Source organism: Myripristis murdjan, chromosome 7, assembly GCF_902150065.1.
Source record: "Myripristis murdjan chromosome 7, fMyrMur1.1, whole genome shotgun sequence".
Taxonomy (NCBI): Eukaryota; Metazoa; Chordata; class Actinopteri; order Holocentriformes; family Holocentridae; genus Myripristis; species Myripristis murdjan.
In genome coordinates, this window is record NC_043986.1 from 21,959,532 (window position 1) to 21,985,282 (window position 25,751).

The 25,751-nt window shown below is 45.1% G+C and overlaps 1 protein-coding gene across 1 annotated transcript in view; it reads left to right on the plus strand.

Moving 5' to 3' along the window:
* Positions 1–25,751, plus strand: part of camta1a (calmodulin binding transcription activator 1a) — a 277,749-nt gene that overhangs the window by 134,179 nt on the left and 117,819 nt on the right. Inside the window, exon 5 of the mRNA XM_030055833.1 lies at positions 25,300–25,435. Coding sequence (XP_029911693.1) covers positions 25,300–25,435 — 136 coding nt within the window. The remainder of the gene's footprint in view (positions 1–25,299; positions 25,436–25,751) is intronic.

Consider the following 25,751-nt stretch of genomic DNA (forward strand, 5'->3'; position numbering starts at 1 on the left):
TCAGTTGACTAATGACTGTCAAAGCACCTCATCTAAACCTCTACTTTATTTTCAAGCTATTTTGTCATATTTCTGTTCAGTTGCCCATGCTGTTGAATGGGTTATTTTCAATACGTACTCATGTAGAAAATGTATATTTAAAATGGATGAATTCCTGTGATCCATACAGACATGATGGGTGGCTCAATCACAGATCCCTCAATATTAGCATATTTTGCGTTGAGCAATATCCTGTTATAATAACCATGTTATTGTAGGCCATCAGTACATCTATATCTAAAATATTCATGATGTTTAATATCACCACATAACCATGCAAGGGAAGATGGTGTAAAACCTAATATTTATCCCATTATGAAATGGAAATTGAAAGGTTTCTTTTATTTTACAGCTGATATAAACTTCTCATATGCATTATCACATACATGCAATGCTATTGTGGCACACGGCGGTGTCTTATCGTGACGTTTTATGGATACAACCGTTAGAAGCTTCTCAGCCACTGTCAGTCTGAGGTCTAGACAATGACTAGACTAGGTAATGCTGGTGGGTGCTGTCCCAGAGAGGTCTGTAGGTCCAGGTGGGATGAGGCCAGGGTTGGGGGGGTTGGTGGTCTGCGCGATGTGACACAGCACAATCCTATGTCCCCTAATTAAATCGCCAAGTCCCATGTAGCGTGGAAGCTAGTGGCTCGGCAGATGTAGCGCCATGTTAAAATTTATGTTGCTTGAAAATGGCTTCCTTTCCAAGTGCATTCAAGACAGAGATGGTTTGACTGTAAAATGATGTGTTTTATGACGCCGTTATCGGAGCGATATTCCTTAAAGATGCAACGCTGCGCACTGTGGCATTTTCCATCTGCAGGAGGGAGCAAATTGATATGAACAGATCAACAGAGCTATGCCCTTCTGTGCGTCCTTGGCACCATACTTGGCCCCCACAATTGATTTCTCTCTGTGTCTTCTATGCCAAAAAAAACTCTCATTCAGAGATTTTATACTCCCACTGCTGACACATTCTGTTCAGGTTTGGAGTTTATGTACTGTTGGGATGTCATTCATATCTTCCCACATTTCTTTCCACGGCTTTAAAGTAACCTAATAGTATTGCAACATATTGGAGAATGGATTTGTGTCAATTTGGTGTGTGTCTGAGTGTGTCTGTGTGTGTGTCTGCGCCTGTGTGTGCATGTACATGCGTATGTGAGAGCATCTGTCCCTGTATGAGTTGCCAGAGGCAGAGAGATTGCTTTTGATTTAGAGGCTATTGGGCCTGACTTTTGTGTGTGTTACATTGTGTTGGTGTGTCCTTCGCTTGCCTCTGCTCTAGCTCGCTCAGTCCAACACTATTCCACACACACACACACACACACACACACACACACACACACACACACACACACACACATAGTGCCTTGGCCATGCTCCATTAGGTGCACTGTGTCTTAAACAGGAGGCTGACGTCACTGCTTGGCTAGGGAATATAGGACGGGCTGTGTATGTGTGTGTGTGTGTGTGTGTGTGTGTGTGTGTGTACATATATATGTGTGTGTGTGTGTGTGTGTGTGTGTGTGTGTGTGTTTGTGCATCTCGGGTCTCTGTTTTATTCTCAATGTCCTTATTGTCTCTCCCAGGGGACCCTCCACACCAACACCCTACCCCACCCCACTCTCCCCTCTGTATTTGTGGCTTGCTTGATTCTATTGATCAGCCTGTGAAAGCTGGAATCTCTGAAGAGGACAGAGAGAGAGAGAAAGAGGGAGGGAGGGAGGGCAGGAGTGTGGGAGAGAGAGAGAGAGAGATTGTTTGTGATGTTTGTGTGTGTGTGTGTGTGTGTGTGTGTGTGTGTCTTTGTTTACGTGTGTGATTGGTGATCAAATAAGAATAGAATAAAGGCTACCTGGCTCCATGCCCAGCCACATTAGAAACTTTAGGTCTTGTATTTATTAGTCTCATTTCCCGTTCACTTTTATATCGCTGCTACGGATACTTAACCTTGTGTGAGCCGGCTGCATGTGTTGCTGTGTTTTCAGAAGCTGTGATTGATTGTCAGCCATGACCGTTAGGCTTTACAGCCAGGCCAAATCGTCTAAAGCTCTATTTAATAAACCTTGCGGTTGACTTTAAAGTTGTAACGGTGGTAACTAGTCCGTGAGAAGAGGAAACTCAAAGAAACTTGGGGGTTGAAGGTCAACCGCTCATGGTGGTAAAAGACGGCAGACTCCAGTGTGTGGTGGCATTTTATAAGGGGCATTTGCAATTGTGAGGCGTGTGGGGCTTCTCAAGGTTGAAAGACCGACAGATGTGTAAATTTTGTTATGTGTCTTTATGTGTGTGTGTGTGTGTGTGGGTGGTTGTGGGTGTGTGTGTGCGTGGGCGTGTTTGTGAACAGTTGGAATGTCAGTGCAGAGGGAGGTGTGAATGGAGGTTGTCTCCCACAGGGAGAGACTGCTACTGTTCAGACCCTCCCTCAGGGCCGCACCACCGTCAGCTAAGCCTCCTAGTAACACAACACAATACAATGCTGCACTATCAACATGGCCGGATCAGCTTTTGTTGCTGTGGGAGGTTGGAATCCCGCCCGTAGATTTGACAGTGTTGCTGCTGAAATCTGGCCCAACCCTTGAGGCTTGTCAAGGATATCTTGTGTTTTACATGATAAGTAGCACTAACTAATGTAAACAAACTAATGCAAAAATACTTGCTTGAAGATGCTGGAAACTGTTACGTCGTCTCTGTGTGCCGTGGTGTTTGATTATGAATGAATCACATCTTTGTTTTTAATGTCACTTTTTTAATCCAGACCTCATTAAAACATCTGGCGTCATTTGGAATCGCGCAGAGCAAAACTCCACTGATCACTTAAGGACTGAAAAATTAGCACTTTGCTGCATCTTTTCGCAGGGCTTCAGCACAGTCCAGTGAGGCAGTCATTTAAGGCTCCAAAAACCATGATATGTCAGCCTTCAGAATGTATAGTCACACTTGGAATCACTCAATCCTTGAAAAAAAAAAAAAAAAAAAAAAAGCACAACTTCTAGTGCAAATGTATTCAGGAGAATGGATTTGCAGCAGTAGAAAATAAGTCATTATAGCCTGATAAAGCCATGCACCCATTTTTATTTATTTATTTATTGTAGAATATATTTTTAATGCTTGGACTGTGTTTAAACCCATTGAGGAGATGCTGTAAAATTGGATGTTTCTCTATACAAAAACATTTGTTGACGTTAATTGTAAATGATGCCAGACATTATATCAGACCTATCCCTTAAGTGTGTCACTGTGGATCCAATGGAAGGAAATTTCCATGGGTTGACCAAAACATTTATTTTCTGTTTTATTTTGTTTTGTCACAACATTTCTATTCTATTCCATTCTATTCTATTCTATTCTATTATGATCTTGGCAGAAGGTGCTGTTGCAGGCATTGTTTGAGCCCACTCACCTCCTAGAGGGCAAGGTCAATGCTAACCACTGCTTACATAATTGCTTTGAGTGATCATCTGGATTTTCCATCTTTATGACGGCAGTGGAAAATGCCATCTCATACTTTGTTTCAGAATATCCCATAAATGCACAAATGGGATCCTCTGTAGTGATTAAGGAAGGCTTGACACATGGCTAATGTCGTTATCATGCTGTTCAAACCACTGGGTGACCATTTGTGCCTTGTTGATTGGGGCATTGACATCCTGGAAGGCACTGTTCCCATCAAGAAAGAAATGCATTATGGCGTAAAGGCGATCGCTCAAAATCATTATATTTGTAGTAATTAGGCTGTCTGCCGGATGCTTTAACCTGAATCACGGCAGGAGAATACACCCCGCACACCTTAGACTGAGTCTCCTTACCCAGTGTTCATTTCATTGATCATGCCCTGTGTATTATCCTGGAACATTTTTTAGATCATGACAACAGTCCTCGGCTCATCATCTGTCATACTCATTAAAAAGAAAAGTTGTCCATTTGCTAGCTACTACATCATGTACCACAAAAGAGAAAGGAATGAAAATACCTGCCCACTGGAAGGATACTCCTTAGAGTTTATTTGTAATAGCATTTCGACCTGTGTTGGTCTTTATCAAGCGTAAACATGCAGCGCGGCTACAAATAAGCACTAAGGGAGCATTGTTCCAGTGTGTGGGTATTTTCTTTTCGCTCTCTTTTATGTTCATGATCTGTGACACCAAAAAGTCTGCTCAATAATTGATTTGTTTTCTATACAAAGCTTATCTAAATTCAAAAAACTGCACGTTTTGTTTGGTCTCATTCTTACTCTGTTTTCCAACAAACGGTGAACGAGGCACAAAACAAAGAGTCCCTTGAAGAACAAAGTGAACATGCCACGCATGACGACGGGCTCGAGAAGAATCCCATCCCAAAGATAGCATGCTTTCAAGACAGGGGAGGGAAAGGCATCCCAACAACAAAATGATATAAATTACCACCGTTATGGTCTATACGGTTCAATTTAATGTGCTTGTAATGATAAATTATTTTGGTTATGAATCTAAAGTGGACCTGAGTGCAGTCAGAGCAGCAGGACTGTTAGAACAATTGCAGCTGTCTCCCAGGGCTGTGGCCATTAGTCAATAAATTAGAAAGTAATTAGTTTCTGCTTCTGTGGCTCTATTTGAAGCGCTTCACACAGGTGTAATGAAAATTTATTGGAGCTGTTGATCCGGAGGAGAAAAGAAAAGTAGAGGATTTGTAGCGTGTGATTGTAATGCAGGATTTCCATCTGCCTCTCTCCTTCTTTGCTTGCAGGGACAGGTAAAGTTACCCATGATGACCAGCACAGTGAGATTTGGATTCGACATAGAGAGCATTGTTAACATGCCAATTAGCTAGCAGCTATGAATATTTCATCTGTGGATACCTAATAAGAAGAAGCTTATTTGGAATTCATGGCTTGAAAATGCTTTAGCACTAGTGACAAGACCTTTGGAGAGAAGAGCTAAATGAACGTGACCGTAATCAACCCCCAGACAGTCATGTGCCACTTTTTCCTCCCCTCCCTGCTTCCCTTTTCTTTTCCCTCGCCTTTTCCTGTGTCTCTGATGGATAGAGCAGCTTACAGTCAGAGACATTGTGGTTATATTACACCTCATGGCCATTTATCTTAGAGGGAAATCCAATTGTCAGAGCAATACACATGCAAAACACACCAGACCAAATCCACAATAATAAAGCTAATAACGAATAAAACATTTTATTTGCCCGCTTGCACAATCAACCGACCTATTAGTAGGCTATATCAGCATATGGCTGTGAACCCCCTCATTACCATTTGGCACAGTAAACAGTCAGTTATGTTCTCCTACCCTATACAATGTAAGTTTCATACTATGTTGCCCTAGGTGAGACATGCTGATTTTGCCAATTCCACAGTATCCTCCGGTCAGTATATTCTGTGTTGCCTCTAATAACTTTGGCCCTATCATCCCTGAAATGCAACAAGTCCCTTCAGCCAATCAGCATCCTTCTGTGGGGTGAGGGAAAACATGGTACCCTTTCTCTTGTGTCATGGTAAGGGCATTTAGTCAAAACCTGTTCCACTTTGTACAGTTTTTGTACTTGTTAACTTGTTAACTTAAGCAGCCACCAGAATTGTATGTTATTATTGTTGTATATGTTATATATTTTTGTTTGTTTATTTTATTTTTGGTTTCTTTTGTATTTCCACATGAATGAAGCAAACCCTAACCCTGGGAGGCTCATTAACTTTGTATGGATTAGCTTACTGATTAACATTTTCATGCACATGAAGTTTAATTAGTTTGGTTATTTTTATTTGCACCAGTGATTATTAGAACTTGCTATGCTAGCTGGGTAGCTCATTGCCACCTGTTGTGTCCTGAGTTTTTTGTATCATCCTCGGCTTATATTGCCTTTCCTAAAAATGAACAAAAAGCCTTTTGGGGGTTTTATTGGTGGGTGAGGGGTGTTTTAGTGATTGGTTTAATGTTCAGAGATTCAATTAGATTTGGGGCTGGGTAGGCCATTTGGGGAAATAAAATCTATAGTATGTTTGGGGTCTAAAATAGGGGTGGAGGAGAGGGCAGCGGGGTGGAGTACCTGTGTCCAGTGGGATCAAGGTCTTTAAACTGCCCTCATATTAAATTAAGTAAAAGTTGCTGTTTACAAACACAGAAAAAGCTTGGAGCAAACTCTAGAATTTTAAGTTTCACTTTTGGCTCCACCGCTGGAGGCTCGGCTTGCTTGGAATGCCACTCTCGATTCGTGTGTGCACTGAAAAATGACAGACATGGCGAGATGGATACCTCTATCCACAGCATGAGAGATTGGTTTAGATATGTTTCTATACGCTGACCAACTTTGCATTTTGTTGCAGCTGTGCTGATATTGTGGTGGTGTCCCACAGATAAGTATATATATAGGAAACCATATTTACCTAGTATAGATACGTGACATACCATACACAACCTTGCACACACCAGGCCACTCAGAAGAGGCGAACAAGACCTCAGTATTGATATTGTACTTTAAATAATTTAACAATTAGTCTAGGGAAAGTCGCCACAAACAGGAACATAGCCTCAACATATGATAAAACAATTGTTTAATCCGTACTGAATATCATAATCTTCTGGATCACTGAAAAAGTTGTAACTGTCACATGTCAGGGATGGGGCCAAAGCCACTTTGGGGCAGGACTGAATATGTTAACATGAGAATACTGGAGACTTGGCAAAATTAGGATGTGCTTTGAGTGCATTTATTTTGCCTATAATGCATTGCTGACATACTGACACACAGAATAGTATCCTTGTCCACATGGCACATTTAAGTCCATTGTCCTACTACAGCTCTGTAGTCCAACATACTGTCACTTGTCATTGGTACGCCATTGGAAGTTAAAACATTAAAACCTCAGCACGGTTATCCTATCTGCACTATTTCTGAACAATGTCCATTGTGCTTGCACATGCCTATTAGAAAGACAGCTAGTCCCCGAGACTGTCTCTTTCGTTCTGATTCTGTGGTTTTTGGCCAGCGGGTGTCTCATCACACTCTGTTCTCCGTACAGCACACTAATTTCTTTCAGTGTCATTTGGCGCACAGGCTGTGTCTTCTCACTCCCGCATGAATAAAGGGAAAAAATCAGACTTTAGGCATCAGGTTTACCCAATTGAACAGCTTCACATTTTTCTTTCATGCCATTGTGTGTGGATCAAGGCAGTCACACGCTGCTCTTTGTTGGCAGACAACATCAAGGCTATTTGTTTTGTCTGGCGGAATGTGAGGTCAACAGGAGAGGGAGAACAGAAATTGGAAAAGGCTCGCGCAACTGTGATGTCAGTGAAAGCCATGAAAGACAGACAGAGGGAGGGAGCCAAGGCATATGGGAGAAGAAGAAAAAAAATTAGAGGAGAGGAGAAAGGGAGGCGAAGCGGAGAGATGAGGCGGTGTGGAGATGGCGAGAAAAGCACAGGGTTGAAGTTATGAAGGGAGCAAGAGGGAAGAGATGGAGAAAGCGGAGAGGATGGGGAGTGGAATAAAAAGACGGGATGGACGGACGGATGGGGACAATGAGGCAGATCGGTCCCAGCCCAGGCTACGGCCAATTAGAATAAAATTAGCTGGACCTTGGCAAAGGCTAGGGCGCACAGTAGGGCATCAAGAGAGGGGAGGAGAGGTGAGGAGGAGGGAGGGGGTGGGCGGTGGGGGGTGGGCAAGGGGGAGAATATCCTGGTGATTAAAACCAAATGATTAGTGGTGTGTGAGGCAGAGGGCTAGCGAGCTGGGGTCACCTGAGCCTGGAGGGAGAGAGAGGGTCTAATAGTAATGAGATCAACCTTCCCTCTTCTCTCCCCTCCTCCTCCTCCTGCTCTCACCCTCGCACCACCCCGGCCCTCTGTGTTCTCTTGCTCAGCCTCCATCTTTCTACCCCCACCATTTCTCTCCATCTCCCACTGCTCTTTATTTACACATTCTGCCTTTTTTTCTGCCTGTCTGTGTGCCTATCTTTTTGTATCCCTCTGTGCAACCCCTACCTCCCTAAAGTAAGCCCTATTACCATCTATTATACTGCCTTATGCCTTTGGCTAAAGCACGCACTATTGTTTTTTGTTGCTGGAAATAATTCAGTTTTGTTTGTCGCAATAAGAAAATGCTTAATGAGCAGTTTGTTTATCTGTACTCAATCACAAGTTTAGATCTGCAGGTGTATGCTAATAAATGGATTGAGCTGCAACAAAAACTCCACACAATACCAGCATCTGTCGCAGTGCACAGATTCCCCATGCTCTGCCCGCTTCAGTTTTCCTAATGAAGTCAGAGTGTGGGCAGAGGGACCAGCTCATTTCTGTCTAAAGCGGCCATCGGCACAGATCGAAAAGGAGCATTTTGGCCGTGTAATGACATGCAGACAAATGATAAAGAAAAGCCTGGCTTCTAAAGTAGCATCTCACAGACGAGGCTAGATAACAATGATAGGCAGAGAAATTCCCAGGGATGCGCTGGCGTCCGACGGGGCTTTTGAGTCGCTTCACGTAAGAACAGTTGCTGTAATATACTGAGGTGGCCGTGTGTGGTGTGCATGTGTGTTTCTGTGTTGTTGTTTTTTTTTTTTTTTTTGTATGTTAAGTACATGCTTGCAGGCAAGAATGTGTGTGCGCATGTGTGTTGGTGTGTGTTTCTGTCTGATAATGAGGTCTGCCCTTTGCTAATGGCCAGACGTGGCAGCACTGATGCATTTACTGTGTGTAGGAATCTAAACACAACCTGGAAGGGGGGGAGGGGAGATGCCGTTCTGTTTTTCCTGTTCTATTCTCCTTTCAAGCCCCCCCACCCCCCCCCCCCCCCACCACCCCCCCCACCCACTGCCACCTACGTCTGCCTCTTGCTTCACCGCCTGCTCACTAGGTCCGGTGATGGGCCACCTGTTGGAGCCCCACCAGAGAACATTTGAAAACCTAGCTTCATCTAATGCAACTGCCCTGCCTTTTCTCACACCTGCTCTATCCCTCCCTCTCACTTCACCTTGCTCTCTATCTCTTTCCCTTCTTCCCTCTTCCTCCCCACAAGTCCATTTTTTTGGATGTTTTTGTGTTTTCTCCCCCCAGTTCCCTCATTGTTTGCCCACTGTTTACTGAGCAAGCCGCTCCGAGGACATTATACGTGGAGCTTATAGAGTCAATTCTTTGACACCTTGGCTCTCTGGCACCTGTGTTTTCGTTGGCTCATCTCAGTGTCTTGGCTTTATCTGGGGAGGCCCTCTCAAGTGGCACACCATTCTCATGGGTTAACTTTTTTTTTTTTTTCCATTTGAGAGCAGCTTTGTGAGTATAGACCCCCTCCCATCCACCCCCACCCACCTAGAGGAGCAGCAGAGCAGTTAATCAGCTTCTCCCTGTGACGTCCGCCATGAATGGGTAGAGATATCATCGTGTCTTTTTCCAGGGAGGCAGCTGGGCTAACACCAATACACTGCGAATCAACAGGCAATCATGCAGAACATACAGAAAGCTCCGATAGCCTGGGAGGAGAGAAATCCACCCAGCTCCCAGATGCTACTCCGGGCCCCAACTCGCCTTAATTACAAACCTTTGCAAGTTCCTCTAAATTAGCATTGCCTTCTTACTGTGGGCACACTATTTTCTGGCAAGTCAGTATTTTTTATTAAACACAGTTGGATAGTTTTTGCCGGAGCAAAGCCTTGATATTTCTCTGTATCTTAAGTGTCTTTCTCTGCCCATCCCCCCATTCTTTCTAATTAACTTTTCTCTGTCTTGATCCCTCAATCTTTTTCCGTGTCTAGTTCCGTCTTTCCTCTCTTCTCTGTCTTCCCCTTGTATCTCTCATCTCTCTTTGTCTTGCCTCTATGCTGTAGCTGAATAGAATTTCCTCTGCAGAGCGGTAGAATACACTAGGCCTGTCAGCCCTGCAGGACTGTGTGAGATCAGAGGAAGTGTCAGAAGTATTGTGGGTCTTTTCCACACAGACCCCACTCAGCTATGTGGTTGGAGCCCACAGAGAGCAAACACAGCCCTAGGTCCAGACCGTAGGCCTGCAGCCATGAGACACAGGGAAGGGCTTGGCCACAGTCAGACAGACGGGCCAGAATACAGAGATCTATCTACAGGGTGGATTAGCTGGCAGGAGAATTGAATACAATTCTGTGTGTGTTCCACTTTATGGTGGCAAGAAACACAGACAGCTGCATGCACAGAGGGAGAGAGGGAGAGAGAGAAGTGACAAATAGACAGTGTACTGTATGTGACCATTGTTTGAGTTGCCAAATTGCTCTGTTGTTGGCTGGCGATTATCTGTGCTACAGGAGACCATGATGAGTTTTCAGTTTGGAGAACATCAGAGGGGACGAAACGGGGGAGCAAATAAAGGCCTTTCCCGTCGGCCACCTGTGATACCTCAGCCATGCCAGGAGACTTATGGCATACCCTGACACAGAGGGCCGGGGTCCTGTATCACTTTGAAACAAGAAAAAGGAGAAACAGAGTAAAACTGCCAACTTCTGCTGCAAACCTCCCCTATGTACCATACTGTATTACAGTGCCCCGAAATGGCCTCTGGTCCCAGGCGAGCGGTGGCAGTTTCAGCTGGCCAGAGGAACGGTGGACAGGAGGTGAAGACAGTGAGGGTCACCAGGTCCCATGGGGAGGAGATGTCCCGAAGGGGGGTGGGCAGATGGGGTCTGGAGTGAGTGTATTCTCGGACAGGTGGATGGCTGTCACCCTCATTTCGCCACCTCCAGCAAGCAGGTGGCCTCTCCCTCCTCCTCCTGCTCCCTGCAGGGGTCACCTTCACTTGGCACCGCTCCCCCCTTGGGTCCCAGCTCATCCCGTCATATATATACACACACAGGCTCACACAGGCTCACACAGGCACAACACACACAGTAATGGTTCTCATACTGTGCAACTCTGAGTCAACCCCGGCACCTGGGGACTGGGTGTGTAAACAGTCACTCTCAAGGTTGAACCCAGGTGTTTCATTTCCATTAAGGCCCTCATCACATTCACAGCCTCCCCCCTCTGACTTTGGCCATAACACAGACAGAATAGTCATTAAATTTCAGATTACCTTCCCTTTGCCTTTGTAGATTTCGAGATGCACGAGGTCTATTTTAGACGACTGTCTATGAAATAATTATCTCCAAACTCTCTGCCCCCGACATCTTCAGAAGAGGATGTTCCATTGATGATTTTTGCCCTACATCATAGCTTTGCTCTTGCCGCGACTCTAAAACCCAATATAGCGTAATTAAACTAACAAAGTGACATCAATAAAGACAGAAGTGCTCTGTAATTACAGTCTGTGTGAGGACATCATAAGCAGGCGGTGTCATCACCCTAACGAAGGGAATAAATCGATGGCAGACAGACAAAGCCCTGCTTTACGATCCCCTTCTCCTCTGACACACAAAGCCAACCATAAACACGAGTGAGACGAGAGTTTAATGGCAATCTTAAAGTTGCAGAGGCCACTAGCTTGTCTTTACTGCTCCTGCCCAGCAATACAATGGGTGCCTTGACACTTTCACCACTCCCTTCCTCTCCTTCATTAGTTGTGCTTCTCTCTCTTTCACCCTCAGTCTGCCTTTTCCCTCTCCTTCCTTCCCATATCTAGTCTGGTCTCCTCACCCTCTGGAGACACATGAGTGGCAGGCCTCCCCCCCTTAATAACTGTGTATTCTAGTTCTGACACGGTTGCACAAACACACACGCGCATGCACACGCATGCACACACACAAACACAACCGAATAATAAGTTGCAGGATTCAAGATTGGCATTCCCACGTTGCCTCTTCCTGCGGAGCACCATGTGGACTGCGAGGCTAAATGTCAGGCAAAGATATTTAATTCCACAGCACTCTCTCTCTCTCTCTCTCTCTCACACACACACACACACACACACACACACACACACAAGCAAGAGCATGCACACAGAACACTCAAAAACCCCACACAGACACCCCACACTGATAGTGTGTGGAGTGTGAGGCTAAATGTCAAGGGATGATGTAAATTCACATGATTGCATCCAGAGGTAGTCCATCACAATGCCACTGTTGGCCAGATCAGTGTCTTATTGCCCTGCATGTATGTTGCTGGGCAAGACAGTGGCGCCTCAGCAGGCCCTGCTGGGGCAGCAAACCTTGGGGGTGAATCCCGTTGAACATGAGAAACCCGCTGCCTCTTTCAACCCTGTGTTTTATGAGGGCTGACCTATTTTTGTGAGAAACCCACAGATTTAAGTCACAGAGGAAAAAGCATTCAGTAATGTACATATATATTTCCCTATAGTGTCAGTGCGTCATGGGCTCCAGCTGAGCTCTCCCTGCATCCAAAAGGCTCTGTTAGGCGACGCTTGCAAACACATGAGGGAGTAACGCCTCAGACTCAGATCTGAAACAGCGACATGTGCCACGTCTTCATTTTGTGTAGCGTTCCTTATACGCCCGACGTGGTCTCCCAGTGACAATAATGGATCTCCCTCAGCCCCCACCACCCACCGCCCGCCTCTCATTTGTTCAAAGCAAATTCAGCTGAATATGAAGTTTGAAAGGAATATGAGCGACTGATGTATGGTAAAGTTCTGTATATGTACCACGCTGATGAATAAAACATAGATTTCATTTGGGAGCGTGTCTCTCTTTGCCAGGCCCTATATGCGGCATGCAGCCAGAAGTAAAGCTCTTTGCCATGCTGTGGCTGTTGCGTCGACTCCCCTCCCTTCTCACTGCCTGCTTGCTGAGGTGACTGATGAGCAGACTCACTGGCGTGTCAAATATGGGGGAAATAGTCAATCAGCTAGGCCGGTGTGACAGGCCCTGCTCACTGCTGTAGTTTGGAAATGCTGCTGCAGGAAGTGTGTAAAAGTCATGCTCTGTGCCAGACTGAGGATAAACATTTTATGGTTATGGAATGGGTTACACCTCTTCCTTCTCTGGAAGGCATGGCTAGATGCTCATTGCATTGCATCTGTGTTTAGTCCACCCCAAGCTGTGTGGGATTTATTATGCTATGCCTGCTATAATGCCAGCCATGTACATGTGTGTGTGTGTGTGTGTGTGTGTGTGTGTGTGTGTGTTTGTGTATGTAAGACTCTGACACTAGATCATCGGTACAGAAACAAGTTTAAATGAGCTTATGTATTTGCCCTTGTGTGTGTGTGTGTGTGTGTATGTGTGTGTGAGAGAGAGAGAGACAGAGGGAGAGAAAGAGAGAGCGAGATAAGGAGAGAATTTGTGTATATCATATGTGGAGGAGAGTGTAGATGTGATTTAGTGTGTGGGAGCTCGATGGGCCGCTGAACTTGGAAAATTAGAAGGCAGAGGGGGCCGTGATCAGAGGTGTGCCTCACTACCCGACTACGGTTATGAGTGCGCTCCGACATTGTGCATGTGTTTGTGTGCGTGTGCACATGTGAGGGCTTGTGGGAGTTTGTCTGAAGCAGGTTGGGGGAAGATAAACACAGCCAGACAAACACAGTCTATCTTCATTGTCGGGGCAAAGCCTATCAGTGTTGGTGTGTACAGCCAAGAGAAGCAGAGTTGACTTATCCTGCCTCAGTCATGCCTGTGTGTGTGTGTGTGTGTGTCTGTGTGTGTGTGTGTGAGGTCCTGGCCCCAGCTGACGCATCAAAGAGGGAGTGGAGTGATCTCAGACACCAGCCAGGGGCCAAGGTCAGGGGTCAGTATACACAAACACACCCAGAGAAATAGAGTGTGATAGACTGATAGAGTGTCAGGGCCTGTGGGACTATCCACCATCATACACTACACACACACACACACACACACCCTCCCTGTCTCATCCCTCACTCTCTGTTTTGTTCCCTTTCACCCTACTATCCAGTATTCAGTATTCATGCTACAATGACAAGAGCTTTGCTTGGTTCTAGCACTTTGTCCCAGTTGCCAGAGTAAAATGCCGCCAATTTACATTTTTGCAAACCAACAAATACGTTGCATATCAACATTTCACCTGACTTTGGTCAGGTCATGCTTACATTTAGGGAAAAGTCATGGTTAGGGTTAGGAAAAGGTCACTGTTAATGTTACAAAATATTAGCTAATGTTCACTAGAATTAGGTTGTTAACATTATCTAAATCTGAACACAGCTCTTGCTTGAAACAGGACTCAAACTTCTGCCTGAAGCAAAGCCCTGTTGATTGCGCCATCCACCTCCTACCTGCTAACATTCTGCTGGCTTTATATCATGTCATGAAACTGACATTGCAACATATCCTTGCTTTGTAGAAACGTGAAATGTTTGTTTGAAACATTCTTTTTTTTTTTCCTGGTAACTGGACCGAGCACTTTCAAAGGTTGGTTTCTGTGGTGTGAAATGTGCAAATGTGCAAAATGTGTGAAATGTAAAATTTTTTGGAAATTGTTGACCTTGCCTCTGTTGAGCACAAAATTAGTGCAGCCGTAGATGCAAAGGACATAAATTTTGTATTTTGTTATTGAATATTGAGTGACTTGCCAAGTGTTAGATCAATTAGATATATTCCCTTACTGTGCTGCGGTGTAGCTTGGGTTTTTGGTTGCAAGCTTTTTTTAGTTTTTCCCTTTTTGGCACTCACCTCTTGCCGTATACCTCTAAAATTCAAGACGGCCGGTACATATCACTTGTGTGGAACAGAACAATCTACAAAAATCAGGAACTGATATCAGTTTTGTATGGATTCCAGCTCATATATGTTATCACTGTAGCCATCAAGACACAGTAGAAAATGTTTTTTAGATTGTCCTAAATATAGACAAAAAATGACAAGTGCTAATCGCTCACCTAGAAAGAAACATGGTAAGACTGGATCTGAAGAACATCTCACAGAGAAATTCTAGTTATGATTTAAAACTACTAGGTTGGAAAAGCCATTGTGACCCACAGTCGAGTTCAGAGTGTGGCAGTAATGCACCTAAAAGCTGTTTGCCAACTGCCAAAAACACCAGAAGAAGAAGAAGACTCCTGTCATACATAAGGCAACACTTTCCTTCAAACATTTTGGTTAAGAGAGGAGGTTAAGGTTGGGGTTAGGAGTCTGACAGCTGGTTTTTCACATGAGCCTGGCTTTCCTACAGTGTGTTGTTTTTGTTTGGTTTAGTATGGATTGGAGCTGGCTAGAGACACTGTACATTTATAGTTTTGTGTTTTTGAGAACATATATGCATTCGATTTGATCCATTTGAGCCTGCTACGCATTTGCATCAGTTGCCCCGAGATTCACTGAATCGAATCATCACCTGAACTGTGAGTAAACATCATATCGTTTACATGATACAGTATTTGTTTAGTGGGTTGTTGTTGTTGTTGTTGTTGTTTTCCTGGCCAGTGACTGCTGGGAAATATGATTCTGCTTTTACTAGACGGTCGTTACCCTTTAATTCTTTCCTCCTCTCTTGCATTGACACTGCAGGCTGCCAGCTGCACCGGATATTCAACATTCTGGTTTGAGGTGTACACCGTGTCTCAGTGTTTGTGTGAATCCGTGAACCTCACACAGATCACAGAATTATTGGAGAAAGCATGTGCCATACCATGGACTTAATCCTGGAATCCCAGTGTTACAGCGGAGGTGTCTTGGTTTGCTGTATGTTTAGTGTTGCTGCTAGACCGTATCAGCTCTGCATTGCAAGCAATGTTTGAAATTCGATTTGATCCGCACCAAATTGCTGTTTGGCCACCATCACTTGACCATGGCTGATGTCCACCCTTCTCCCTTGCGCTCTCTATCTGTGTCTGAGCCACCACTGAGCCCTGGGCTCCAATTAATCCCATGATGCCTGGCTGTGGTTGGTATGGTGACCAGACAGGGTGTGGAGAGAGCTGTGATTCCCCAGGTGAAAGGTGGGATAGACTTTCTGATTCGCTCCAGCACACAGATAGAGTTACAGCTCAATTTCAACCTCTTGCCCTCACTGGTCCATCCTCATGACTGAAATAAGACCAAGGGAAAGGAGAAGGGAAAGGAAGGATAGCTCTTTTTTTTCCTTTTCATTCTCTGTTTTTCTCTTTTTCTGTCTTTCTATCTTTCTCTTTTTATCAGTCCCTCTTCTCTCCTGCTGTCTCTCCCTCTCCCTCTCTCTGTTCCTGTGCTAGAGTTTGTGTGACAGAGGGGACTCTGAGATGTGCTTTATAGCTTGGTCAGCTTGTAAAGCAGCAGTGCCAACTCTGTAGTTCTGTCTCACTTTAAAAAGTAGAGTTTTCTGACCTCTCTGGCTCTCTGTTTCTTTATCCTTCACTCTTTCCCATTGTTCCTTCCGTTTGTGCTTTGTTCTTTTCTGACTTTTTTTTCTGCGGGCAGACAGGATTTGTGAATTAATCATAAGTGGCTCGATAGCTGGCCTTAGCTGTGCTCTGTCATAGGGGGATCGATGGGGGAAGGTCAGTGGCACTGTGGTGGCACTGACTGCTCTAGAGGAGAGACGGGGAGGGCCATACCCAGGTGATCTATAAGCCTGGTCTGGCACAAGGCATGACGGGCAGGACAGCCTGTCCTTGCCCCCCCCATCTCTGTCCTGGTCTCTGGAGAGATGGACAACTGGCCCTTTTGTCAATACTGTCACCTTTGGTGGACTCCAAAGTTCTTTTGTCAGCCCCATGTGGATTTCCACAACCCGGCCTGTTCCGCTTTCATAGCCGAGCGTGTTTTTCAAGCAGGTTGAGGGCAGTCCGGTTCTATTGCTGTAGAAAAATGGGATTTGTATATTGATAGAAAACTGAAATGGCACAAGTACAAGCTGACTAGAAAGAGAAATTTGTTGGAATATTTAGGGTATTAATAAGAAGTTGCTGGCAAGCTGCTGTGCTTGTTAGATCAACTAAAGTTAGGTACAGTGTCTTCTTTAGATTCTCCTTCTCCTCAGCAGACAGGTTCACCATTTTTGCCCCAGCTTTCTAAATTTTATTTTGATGTTATGCTGGCTGCTTTTCTTCCTCTCATCAATTCTTGCTTTGTACATCAATTCTTGCCTTCTATTTCCATATTGGCTTTTATAGTTTTATTTTAAGGGGTATCAGTGGCACAAATCCTTTAAAAATTACTTGTTGAGCTTATATCGAATAAGAAATCAGTGGAGAGATGTAAAAAATCTTTTATCCTCTACTCTGCACTGATTTGGGCTCTTCGAGAGACATGTCTATACCTTTAACTTGGTGTCTGGGCTCTCCTAGTTTTCATTTTTTGGAAACACAGGGCTGTTGTTGCTAATAACGCAAGCCTGACCTTTTCCTTGTGCAGTCTTGTTCAGCTTAGATTTAATTGCATTAGTATTTTTCTTTCCGTGGGAGCATGCTTGTTGCTAAAACTGTATCTGTACCCCGAGACATAAAATAAGGCTGCATATGATTCCCTGCTGCCCATGCATTATTGAAAGTACAAAAGCATCCTCTTTACAGAATGTCATAATAAGGCAGTGCTACAGGACTTAAGTCTACACATGCACGACGCGCAGCGTGTAGCAGTCAGCAGGAGCCGGGCTAGAGGGGCTTCATTCTGACGGCACCTTTATTTACAACGCACTGAGACACATCACGGATGATTTGTGAAGATTAGCTGAGAGGATGTGAGGTATGAATCATCGACTCTGTAGTCGCATATTTCCAAGTAAACATATGCATACAGACTAAAGACTGAAAATAGCATTTACCACAAATATGATGTGGAAGTCTTTTGAGCAGGCAGCTGAAAGTCATCAGCATTTCAACTTGGCTATGCATACTATACTGTAGGTGGCATGCATACACACACACACACACACACCACACACACACATATATAGACACACACACACACGCACACACATACACGCACACCATACTATAGACAGTATGCATTTCAAGAGTGGGTGAGAAATGTATTCACTGCCAGAACCTTACAATTCAAACTCTGCGACTAGTCTGAGTCACTCTTATGTGCAGCTTTTCATCAGAGCTGCACATTATACTTTATTGCTATATGTATATGTGTTGACACAGAAAATGGACTCTCACATGAAACCAGTGTAAGATATGGCTGTTTGTAAATAATGGCTCAACCTCATCCACCAGCGGGACATGAGAGCTTTAAGTCCGGCTCGTGATGGCAGCTTCGCTGAAATGTGCATGAAACCGGCTTAGTCCTATCAGCACAGCATCATTGCCAGTCACCAGCCTCCTTCTCACTCTGCAGGGCTGCTGTGGACCAGATAAGAGCAACGGACATAACCCACCCCGCCTTCTCCACTACCCCCGTCCTCCTTCCATCGTCCCTCCACCCTCCCACACCAATCCACTCTTATCCTCTGTACAAGGTCTTATAGGGACAGAGACACTGATGTGTAGCTACACCCGTAATTTATATTCTTTGTAAATTGTCTGTGATTTTTCCATTGAGATAAGTGTGGGGCGAACATCTGTTTTGTGCTCGAAGGCAGTGGGCCGGGGCCCGAGTTCTGTGGCAATCACTGGCAGTATAGATAGAGAGAAGGAAGGGAGCCACACGCTCTGTCTCCCTGTCCTGAATTACAACTGCAGGGGCCCAGCCTACCTTTCATCGTAGCTGTTGTAGCTGGATGAACAAATCGGGTAAACAACCACTATGTTCCATCTGGCAGTGCTTCGGTGGTGATCATAACATGATATCATGTTTGGCAAACTTTCCTTCATAAAACACCACAATATATTATAAATTAACCACTGTCACCTTTTGTTCTGTGTATTTCTCTCTTGGTTTTTAAAGAACAGGTGTAGAAGTTGTCTGTCCAGGCCATATTAAAATATCGATACAAATCATTTGTAACTACAACTTCACCGCTAGCTTTAGTGATGACCACTCTAATGACCAATCCAACAATTGAAAATTTTCAAACTGTAACCTCACAGCAAAGTCTAATATATCTTGCAATTGTCCAACCAAGAAAGTGTTTGCAAACTGTGTTTTCTATCAAGTTTTATTTAGCTTTTATGATCAAATGTTACCTTATATTTCAACCACGCACAATGTCAAAATTTACAAGACTGAATTTTTTTAGGTCCGAATTCAAGTGAATACATCCTTAACCAACTATAGCAGCGGAACGGTGTTGATATACAAGGCAGCGCATTATCATGAATACCAAATAAAACTTGATAGAAAGCAACATTTGCAACCACTGTTTAGAAGGACAATTTCAAGACGTGTTTTCCATTTTCCAAAAAAAAAACAAAGTCTTTGAAACCGAAAATGAGACTAGCCTCTAGCCAACATAGTCCAGTTGGACTGTGTTGAAGGCTACGACATGCTGCAGCTCTCTTGTCACTATAGGTAGTGGTGACTTTGTGCTTTGTGCGGTTATAAATGATGGTTATCAGCGTTTTAATATTGCATAGGTTGAAAAAGACTGAAATTCTCCTTTAAGATTATTTTCATGGCATTTTTATTTTACCTGACAGTCTACAATAGAATGAGACAAGAAAGATGGATTGGAAAGAGGTGGATGACATGTGACAAAGATATCAGACCTGATTTTGACAGAGGACGTCACATTCCACATTTTCCAGCTGACTGAACCACCAGGGTGCCCTTTCCTTTGTTAATTACCACGTATACCTAGCAGTAGGTGAGCAGGCTTTGGCGTCTGGTGACGGCCTCGCAGGCATCGCGGTGACCTGCTGCTGAGGCCGCACCGACAAGAGAGACGCACCCTGGGTGAAGCTGCGAGCAGTGGCTCAGCATGGGAACACTAGCAGGGGAGTTTGGAGAGGGTGTCGGTGCGGAGCAGACGATGAATCTCAATCCCGAGGCCGTGGCAGATTTACATTTAAAGTAGTTTTAGAGAACGCCCCACTTCCTGATGCGTTCTGTGGCAGGGCTGAAGGGAGCGGCTTATCTGCGAGTCATCAATTGCACGTGATGCGTCCCGATAGGAGCCCCCATCGCAGCACCAGCGCTTCTCTGCTCACACACCCAGACAGTGCCGAGATGAGGTGCCATCTAATAGAGCACCTTCGCTTGAAGTGTAATTACATTACACATAGAAACACCTCTGCACAGTTTCGACAGCTCCAGATGTGCATGCGTGAGGGCATGTATGTATGCGTGTGTGCACGTGCGTTTTGAGTGCGTGCATGTGTGCGTCTCAGTGTGTATGTGTGATCACACATGACCCATGTGTTACCTGTGATTGACACACGCAGTAATGAGGAGGATTGGTGCGTTATTGATGTCCTCTCACACCTCTCTCGCTGTTATTATTATCCCTAGATGGAGCAACAGGGTTACTAGAAAGTTATAGTTATTATACTTTGCAGGTAACACGTCCGCCATGTGTGAGTGTGTTCGGAGAGGTGTGTATGTGTGTGTGGGATACATGGGAGAGTGCTCAGGGGTGTATTTATGCATCATGTACACCTTAATGTTGTACGTTTGTGTGTAAGTGAATGCGTGCGTACACACTTGTGTGGATGAGTGCTTGGTATGAGTGCGTTTGTTGACACAGTGGGGTAAAAGCTGTGATGGCTGAAGGGTCTGATTGGTAATTGAGAACAGCAGGCGTTGTCTCCCTCCTGTGCCACACCAGGCCCCAACCAGCTCACCCTCCGATCTTCAAAGACACCTCAGCCCGGCCTCTCCGAAGCTTTACCCTCAGTACCTCCACCTCCCCTCTCCTCCCCTCTTTTCTTCTCTGCTCACCTCCCTCCTCCTTTCCCCGGCTCTCCTCTCCTCTCCTTGCTCCACCGCCAGTTGAGCTTGCTGGAGAGAAAAACAGCATGTATGGTATTAATCAAACCCAGGGCGTCGTGGGGAATAGGGCAGAGTGAGAAGGGGAGGGAGGGAAGGAGGGGGGGCTAGAGCCCAGCTATTACTGCTACACTGGTTCACCAAGACAGAAATATTTCATTCTTCCCAACCCTATTGACAAGAATACATCCAGCAGCACAGAATTTGTGCCTTTAGAAGCTGGAATGCCTATTACAGTGGTATACGCTGGTCTTACCCCTGAATTTCGTTTATGATTTATAGGGATACAGTTGAGTAGTTTTTAGTGCAATAACTCAATAATAATTTATTGCATTTAACGTTAATAATATATACAGACAAGTTTTATTTTTTCTACTACGCGATGAATACCTGTAGTATCGAGCCATCTTTACACAGCTGACCCGACTAAAAATGCTGTAGTAGTGCCAAGATAGAATTAATCATGATCAGTTTCCACAAGCATTCTTTATCCACCTTTTACCTGGAGTGATCTCTGCACTCTGCAGGAGGGGGATCCATGGGAGCCACTGGGTCTCATGCAGCAATAAACTTTATCTCGTGGATGATTATTCTGCAGCATGGCTTTAAAACTGGATCATTTGTATGTCTGTCAGATTCAAGAGGTTCCCATTAATATTTCTAATTTTGCTAGCTAAACAAATCTCGGTTAAGGGTGGCCCCATGCAAAATTGAAGAGGGTTGATTGAAGTGAGAACGCTTTCGACTCAACTCACAAAAAATGTGTAACAAGCACACAATCTATCAGAAGCTGCTTTTCCACAAAACTTACCAATTAATTTTAAGCTCATACTAAAATGCTGAAAGAATGAATGAAGGCGCATTTCCATAACACCTCCCTCCTCTCCAATTTCGTTCTTTTCATATATGAGAAGAAGGAATGTCTTGATTTCTTCATCTGTCCACCTGTACCTGTTGATGTTGCCGGGGTGATCCATGACAGCCAGCTCTGTCTGAGGTCCAATTCTAGTGAGCATATCAACTTTTAGCCAGATTTGGGAGATTTCATTAGATACTTGCTGTGTCCACCCAGCATTTTTTTTTATTCAATACTTCAATTTACCCTCTGCGATTTTGCATTGTGCACCTTTAACTTAGTTTTGTTTATGAATTGACTGTTGGCTGTAATATTTTCCCACTAACAGCCCAACTTCAAAGCCACCTTAGGCACAGGTGAAGAAAAGCTTGTTGCGGCTTTAGATCATTACCGTGGTTGCCATTTGCACAGTCATCTCTCAGGGTTTACATTACACAGAGAAAACGCCGGGTAGGTCTGGCTTTTCCTGGGCTTTTCTCACAGGTTGTAATACGGGTCAGAACCTAAACGCTATGCGTAAAGGCAGCTTCTTTCGCAAAAACAGCTTGACTGAAATTACACACTGAGCCAGAATAAGTTTTTGTGTTTCACCTAGTTATAAGCTTCAAACACAAAAAAACAGAAAGATTTGCCAAAGCACCTCTTTCTCATTTCCCTCACAACATATTCACAGAACATTTTAGTGGACGTAGTTTAGGAGGATTCGCCGGAGCTGTGGATTCTCCCCACTGATCCCTGTTGTAACAGGAGAATCTCTCAGACAGAGGGATTGGTCTTTCTCTCCGTGTCTGTCTCTTCCTCTGTCTGTTCCTGTAGGCCCTCGGACGGTGGAACTGAGCCTGTGAGCTGCTTGCTGTCTGTCTGTTGGCTGGGGCTCCTGTTCTTCGGCTTCATTGCCGATGCACAGCACGTCACCAGCCCCATATCTCTCCCCCTCACTTTTTCAAATGAACAAATCTGATTGAGCGAATGCCATTACCTGGGTAAATGAATGATTCCTTAAGGACTGGGCAAGGCCTAACGCCATCCTGAGGGTAAAGCTTATTATCGCTGCAAACTCCAAAGAGGAGAGAGGCTGCCGTTGAGCTTGTATGTGCTTTGTCGGAGGCCTGTATTTCCATATTAATCTGCCACATTTAGGCCTCTGAGACAGAGGGCCTCCTGTCACGCTTCTTTGATAACAGAGCAGTTAGCATTTTCCCCTCATGTATAAATATGTATAATTCTGATAAGATTAATTGAAACGCCTAAGTATACAGTGGTAGGAGATGAGTGGGAGGGAGAGAGGGGGAGACAGCGGGGGGGAGAGGAGACACATTATGTTGCCCATGTGTGAGTTTTAGACTGGCCTGTGCCTCAGACCTACTTCAGAGCGGGTGCTTGGACTCTCTCCTCTGGGTCCAGAGTGCCTTGAATTGAAAATAGCATCTACCTAACAGTCCCTCAAAAATAGCTGAGCGAATAAGTTTTTGCGCCGAGCCGATAAATACGGCATGGAGCCTCTGACACCGAAGCCTCACCCCAATTTCCAGTGCTCTGGAGGAGATCAGATAGCCCTGTGTCATTTGATTTTCTGCCTTATCTCATCCGCGCCCATCTTTTTGTCTCATGCGGGGCTACATTTTAAGAAGCACACACTCCTTGTATCTTTTGAAGGACAAAGCCCAGAATGATATTGAAATAAACAATGGGATCACAGTTATGGAAAGCCATTCCGATCTTCGATTGATACCAAGTGCTGATGTGGGCAATAGCATTTCAGATGAGAGACCTTCAAGTGACATTACAAGGATGCAAATACCTACATCTTGAGATTGCAGCGATCTGCAAAGTTCTCAGCCCGTGAGTGCTGTTTACGATCATGCAACTACGACGGGTGACGTTACAGATGCCGTAAACTACGACACAGTTTATCCTCTGTGTATATCCCGATATAGCCGTTGAGCAGTTACACTCCTCAAACTGACCATTAAATTTGTCTGTTTTATAGCGGTTTCCTGCAAAGCACGCGGCGTAGCAAACGGGGGAGGGCGGCGAGTGAGGAGAAGACAGCATGAGAAAGGGAGGTGTGGGAGAGCGGAGGTGAGGGATCTAGAGACAGATGAAACGAGAGAGAGAGGAAGAGAGTAGAAGCGAGTTGAAGAGAGGGAGGAGAGAGAGACATTCCCTGGTGCACAGCTTGAGTTGACTGGCGGCAAGAAGAGAGGGCTGTAGAAAGAGGAAAGGAGGAAGAAAGGGTGGAGGGGAGAACAGCAAGGAGCGAACATGTCAGTGTGTGAGTGGCGTCTCTCATTAGAAGGTGCTGTCAGGGGCCACAGAGGGGGGACTGCAGGGACCCCACCTCCCCCCCCGCCTCTCCCTCCCCACTGGCCCCTGAGATCTGGCCGAGGAAATGATTGATGAGAGATACCAAGATAAACAGGCGCCCTGGTCCCCATGGGCAGCCCTGCAAAATGATGCATGCGCCGTTATAAATAAAACTGTGAGAAGAAAATGTAACAATAAACAACAAAACAATGCAAAACAACTGTTGTGTTTTCTTTTTTTGGTTATTGTTACAGACGACGCAAAGAGACCCAGCGTTTGTTCTTTGCTTTGTTGAGATTTTTCTGTTTTTGGGGATTGTTTAATGTGTGTGTGTGTGTGTGTGTGTATGCGTGTGTTGTGCACAGAGTGTGTGTGTGTGTGTGTGAGCAGTAAGCGCTAGGCTAACAAGGCTCACCAGCTGCCTGGATGGCTAAGCCCCCCTCAACAGTTACACTGCCTCCTCAGCAGCTTGGGCAGGCGGCTTTCCCACTCACTCACTGTGAGGCACCAAACACTGAGGCAAACCTGTTCTCATTTGGGAGAGCTCCAAATCATAGCAGCTGTGTGTTTGTGTGTGTGGAATGAGGGGTGTAGGAGGATGAGGACCAGATGTACAGTGTGGTGTGTGTATGTGTGTATGTGTGTCTATATATATATATATATATGGAATATTATATTGTATGGATACACAGTCACCTCACAATGCACACAAATACGTATTGGCCACACACATATTCACAAAAGCCATGTTCAACTTCTCACTAATTGTTGAGTAAGTCGTAAATGTTTTATGATACACTTTCTGTTAATGTTTAACACTGTGCGCCAAATGCCTCAGTTACAAATCGAAGTGGAAAGGCAGATTATCATCAAATAGTTACATTATATCATTATGAGCCTACAGGCTGTGGTCTGGTGGAGGGAGAATGAATTATGAATGGAGTGTGAGGGAGGATCTTCGCTTCCCTCTAGGGACTTCCAACACCACAACTCATTTAAGTGGATGAATGAGAGATAAGGGGAGGAAGCCCCCCCACCACCACCACTACCACTCCCCCCCACCGCCGCCCCCACTCGCATGCCGCTTGCCTTACACACCGGCCTTCATGTAATTTACTCTGGGAGAAGGAGTGTCACTTTAGCGGCGCGTGGCTCACAGCGCACACAGTGCTCATTGGAAGAAATGTATGCTGAAGGATGCTTTGTTCATTGTCAAACTGTGCATACCAATTCTGAAAAACACCATAAAGAAGTCTTGTCATCTAAGTCACTGGTGGTGCATTTTCTGCCTGGCGCAGACTCGTGTCGGGTCTCTTTGTACGTCTCTAAAATGAGTCCCTGAGCCATGCTGTGACTTTGCCTCAAAATTCTTCTCATCTCATCTCATCTCATCTCTCTCTCTCTGCCTCTCTCCCTCTCTCCTGTCTCCATGGATCCAGGCCTCAGAATGGGTCGATGATATTGTACAATAGGAAGAAGGTGAAATACAGAAAGGATGGCTACTGCTGGAAGAAGAGGAAAGACGGGAAGACCACGCGGGAGGATCACATGAAGTTGAAAGTGCAAGGAGTGGAGGTGAGTGGGATGAAGGCAGTTTAGATTTCAAGGGAGTGAACAAGGAAGAGTGGGAGGGAGTGACGGGAACCACAGACAAACACAGGTCTGCCGATGAGCTCTCCCCTGGCTGTAATGGAGACAGTCACATGCTGCAGTCGGCCCCTGTCTCCAAGGAGCCGCACCAAGAAACAATGCGGCACAACAATAGTTTTCCCTGGGAAGGCAGCGGAGTGGAACCGATTGTTTGTACCTTATTAAGGCTCTGGATGTTGCCTTTGCTCCAGAGAGCCTACATTAATCTTCTTGGCTCAAAGCTGTGCTGTGGAGCTAGCGT